We start from the raw sequence: 4,711 nt of genomic DNA on the forward strand, positions 1-4,711 counted from the left end.
GCTCTTAGAAAATCTAAACTTTCAACATTTGAATGGAAGCCTTAACAAAACACAATGTTTATTATAGATGTATGACTAGAATGACTAGATGCACACAATTTCTATGTGGCATACACTGTTGACCTGCTATCTTCCCTAAAGATCCCCTTTCCCCTCTAAAGAATAAAAAAGGGTCTATGTGGGTCTCTTGGGTTCAAGAAAAACGACAAATTGTAAATAAGAATTTCTTCTTAATGACTTGGCAAGTTAAATAAAGGTTAAAAAAATAATAATTTTAACTCACTCAGGTATGAGCATATAAAGAGTTGTGTGTCATCTGCATACCAGTGGTATTTGAAGTTATGAGTAATAATGTATCCCAAAGACAGTGGTGGGCCGTCAGGGCCTGCAAGGCCTTCTCTGCTGGCCTAAACAGAATCACAAAGTTATATCTATTTTATAATTTTTCTTAAATACACTACATGTATTATCATTTATAAAAATATTTTACCCATTATCTTATTTTCTCATTGCACAGCTACTGTCTTCCTCAGTTGCTCTGCTTCCAGTGCAGCTTGTTTTAAGTAGAGCTTTTATCCAATCAGATTTCACCTCTGTGTCTCTATGTAAGAACAGAGGCAGAGGCCTGCAGAGTCTCAAGTGCATCCATGTGCAGTTTAAGTGAATGGGGACGATATTGTTGATTGTCATAGTGTTCAACCAATCAGATCTTTAGTTTGACATGTTGAGCGTATTCTTTGACGTGCCAGAGCCTGCGAGCCGTCCTATAATGACGTCAGCATTACGTGCCGCTCAGTGTCCATGTGCAGCTCTGAAACTTAACAGCAGAGGCTGTCGGGTAGTGAATCATATCACGTGATGCAGCTCAGCCAATCAAATATGGGCATTCTGACTGAGTGAGATCAGATGTACCACACACCATGACACAGGGGGCTGAGACGAGGAAAGACATTGCAGAGCAGTACGTTCAACGTTCAAGTTGTGAAAGTAAAATCCTATGATAATTTCTTTGGGAATTTCATTAAGGAATGACAGTGGATCCCACAGCCAGACCAGATGAGAACATTATATTTTCCTGAATTTAGGCTTTTGCATTTTCTAAATGCTCTAGCATTATTCAAACGACTCGTACCGAACGGTTTAATACGAAGACGTACATAGTTACAGCCTTAAAAATGAATAATAGCTGTGGCGCGATAATGTGGTTATAAGGTGGTATTTCAGCTACAGGACAGCAGTGAAGGCCCAGGTATAAAATGCACGGCCCGCCACTGCCCAAAGAAGCTTGTATAAAGAAATAGAACAGGGCCCAGAATGCTCCCTTGAGGAACTCCATATTAATGTCAAGATTAACGTTTAAGCCTCTGATCTGGCGCCAGGTTTTAATGTTTCTCTTTCAACCCTGTGATCAGGGTCTGAACCTGCGGGTCGATTATCCGCTTGGCGTCTCAGAATGCTATCTGTCACACTGGTGGGGAAAACGTTTTTACCTAAAAAGTCTACTGCTGTGTTCATTTTCTCAGTCCTGGCCATTGATATCGACCCGGTGCGGTTGGACTGGGCTCGGCACAACGCTACGGTTTACAATGTCGCCGACCGGATCGACTTCCTGCAAGGGGACTTCCTTCAGCTGGCCCCTCGTCTCCATGGCGATGTGGTCTTCCTGTCACCACCATGGGGAGGGCCAAACTACCTGACCGCTGAGGTGTTTGACATCAAGACCATGATGCAGCCTGAAGGATATCCTTTGATGTTAGAGAGTTGAAATTTGCAGTAGATATTCATGGTCTCGGGAGGATACTCCTCTGACATTTAGTCTTGTAACATCAACTGGGCAAAGTTTACACATGTCATATGTCATTGTAATGGACAGATTGTCATTACATTGACTGATGATGTAGCGCTGCCCTCCGCACAAAATGCCAGCTCTATACACAATAAATAACACCTTCATCTTCTCAATCTGAAATGCAGCTACGATTGGAAATGTTTGAAAAAGCGGATTGTGTTTATATCAGATAATGGTTTTCATCCTTAACGGTAGACACATTTGAGATTTTCCGCCTGGCCAAACTGATTTCAGACAACATAGTGTACTTTCTGCCTCGCAATGCTGACATGGATCAGGTCTGTATGTCCAGTCTGGATGCATGAGTGTTCAATAGGCTATTAGATACGGCATAACAACATAAGGATCTCACCCGGGCGAGAACCTGGGAGGTGTGTGTGTGTGTGTGTGTGTGTGTGCGCGTGTGTGTGTGTGTGTGTGTGTGTCCACAGCTAATCTCCCATTCTGATATCTTTTGTGCTAATTTATGACCATATGCTCAAGAGCCTCTTGTGGTTGCAGTGATCCACAATTTTTGAAAAACCTTTTTTATAGACTGTTTCGTACTGTCATTGTCTGTTGACTCCTCGCTGCTCTTAATTGGTCGTTGGGGGCCGCAAGTGATCAACAACTACTTCAGTCAGATTTGCACACCTAGGTTAGCCCTGAACGTTGGTCCAGTGCTACACTTGATCTTTCTATCCATCAACATTGATCCATATGATATATGATGCTCAATGGAGCAGTGCTTGGTGTGTGAGAGTAGCGAATGTGTACGGTTGAGCTCAGGGCAGACAGGTGCTGGCGAGCAGAGGGATCGGTTGCCAGTGAAGTTGTCAAGTGGCAGTAAATCTACAGGTTACAGTTTCCCATGAATAAAGATGAATAAACACTGCAAAAATACTCTTCAATACCCAGCTGCCCGGCAAAAGTGAAGGGAGAGTCTGTGGGATTACAAACCGGTCTCTGGACCGAGCCGGACAGCAGCACACTCGGCTCAGCTTAGGTCGCAAAATGTAGATAAATATATTTATTCAGCGCCTTTTTAATGGGCATCAACCTCACGTTTACGCACATGTTGTCTAAAAAAACCACACCTGATCTGCTTCTGTTTAGACAGGAGTCAATTGTGATTTGTATTCATTCAATCAAACATTGCCGTGGAGATCTGAGTGCACTTTTCTTGTTCAAAGAAAACCAGCTACAGCAGCACTTATTGATAGAGGTCTCCAAATTCGGAATGGTGCATCTGGATCTACTAGTGACATATATTGTACCTCCAAAAATGATTCTGTATCGAATATCGAAGTCATTATTGTAAATAAAAAAAAAAAATTGCAATTGATAAAAAATCTGAAAAGCATGTTCCAAAAATAATTATTCTAAATTGAATTATCAGAAATGGGCATGGTTTACTAGAAGCAGCTGTTTGAAAGCCTTTGTTTTGTCCAAGATTTCTTTCTCCCTTACAAATTGTACAGGTGTTTCTTTAACAGTTTCCGATAAATATTATATTATATTATATTTCTATTATATGTATAATATATGGTCGGGTTTAACTGCATTAAGCAGCAGCTTTGAGCGACTGGAGCGACCCCCGTCTGATGGTACATTATCTCCATGATCTCTCCACAGATCGCCTCTCTGGCTGGTCCAGGAGGGAAGGTGGAGGTGGAGCAGAACATCCTCAACAACAAGCTGAAGACAGTGACCGCTTACTTTGGCAGCTTGATAAAGCCCGACAGCGAGTAACCCTACGACACGTGGACCAACGAGGATTTCTTCCTCCTTTAGTTTTTGTACTTTTTGTAATTACACTTTTGTCATAATACGAGTGTGAAATCTTTCAGACTGTTATTCTGTGACCACCCTGCATGGTTGCGTTAAAGGAAGACTTCACTCCCAAAATGTTCATTCATTTAACAATGTGTCACCTCGTCTTCCTTGAATTCTTGAAGAAAACTTTTTTTCTCGCATGCGTCCACGGTGAATGGAGAATCCGAAAAAGGGAGGAAAGTCTAGATGAAAACACAATTTTGGAATAATCCGAGTCCCACAGTAGCAGGCCGGCACAAGCGTGAGAGCGTTTATGCCGAAGTGTTTTAAATAGTAAGGTTTTAGCCAAGATGCATGTGTTTATGAAGGAGACTTTGATTATATTTCATTACATTTTGTGGGTGAAGTACTTCTTAAACTCAGGTGTTTCTTAGTTTTATGTATTCTTCAGATTAAATGTCCAGTATGTGGGATACGGCGGCATCGAGTGGTGATGTAGCAGATTGGAACAAACTGAAACTTCTACCGCGTGCAGAACTACATAGGCCCGCTTTAGAGCCGATGTAGCTCGTTCAAAAGTAACGAAAACACGATTTTTATTTTCAGGTGATTATACACAAAAGAAAACAGTCTTGTTGCCAATAGATTCCCCCATAAATGCTACACACTGGCCCTTTGAGGTAAGGCTTTAAAAAGACTGGAGTTTTACAAATAACAATTGAACTCTTTTTTTTTTATTGTACATTAGAGCGAATAAATATTTTCCACAATGTTGATTGTCATCTTCATTTTTGATATGAAAACATGTCATTACACCGTTTAGTTGGAGGGAAGTTAAAAAAACAACACAATAAGGTTAACATTGGATGATGTGACGAGTAGCCACCTTAGAATAGGAGAGTAGGCTGCCAAAAGAGTACAGCGGGTACGGAAAGTATTCAGACCCCTTTAAATTTTTCACTCTTTGTTTCATTGCAGCCATTTGCTAAAATCAAAAAAGTTAATTTTATTTATCATTAATCAGCACCCCATCTTGACAGAAAAAAACAGAAATGTAGAAATTTTTGCAAATTTATTAAAAAAGAAAAACTGAAATATCACATGGTC

General features: G+C 40.8%; 1 protein-coding gene across 1 annotated transcript; it reads left to right on the forward strand.

Moving 5' to 3' along the window:
- Positions 1 to 1,201: 1,201 nt before the first annotated feature.
- Positions 1,202 to 4,374, forward strand: LOC116378743 (trimethylguanosine synthase-like). Its single transcript, XM_031840658.1, has 3 exons — positions 1,202 to 1,740; positions 2,049 to 2,127; positions 3,464 to 4,374. Exons 1-3 carry the CDS (start codon positions 1,454 to 1,456, stop codon positions 3,578 to 3,580), a joined length of 483 nt encoding a protein of 160 aa, XP_031696518.1. The 5' UTR covers positions 1,202 to 1,453; the 3' UTR covers positions 3,581 to 4,374.
- Positions 4,375 to 4,711: the final 337 nt, after the last annotated feature.

The sequence above is a fragment of the Anarrhichthys ocellatus genome, unplaced genomic scaffold (assembly GCF_004355925.1).
Source record: "Anarrhichthys ocellatus isolate YVR2014 unplaced genomic scaffold, GSC_Weel_1.0 scaffold3084, whole genome shotgun sequence".
NCBI lineage: Eukaryota > Metazoa > Chordata > Actinopteri > Perciformes > Anarhichadidae > Anarrhichthys > Anarrhichthys ocellatus.

Bases quoted from the DNA above. Each gene is read 5' to 3' on its own strand.
- LOC116378743 (XM_031840658.1), top strand. From the start codon at position 1,454: ATGCTATCTGTCACACTGGTGGGGAAAACGTTTTTACCTAAAAAGTCT. The intron at 1,741-2,048 runs ATATCCTTTGAT...AACGGTAGACAC, and splicing joins ACCATGATGCAGCCTGAAGG to ATTTGAGATTTTCCGCCTGG. The intron at 2,128-3,463 runs GTCTGTATGTCC...ATCTCTCCACAG, and splicing joins GCAATGCTGACATGGATCAG to ATCGCCTCTCTGGCTGGTCC.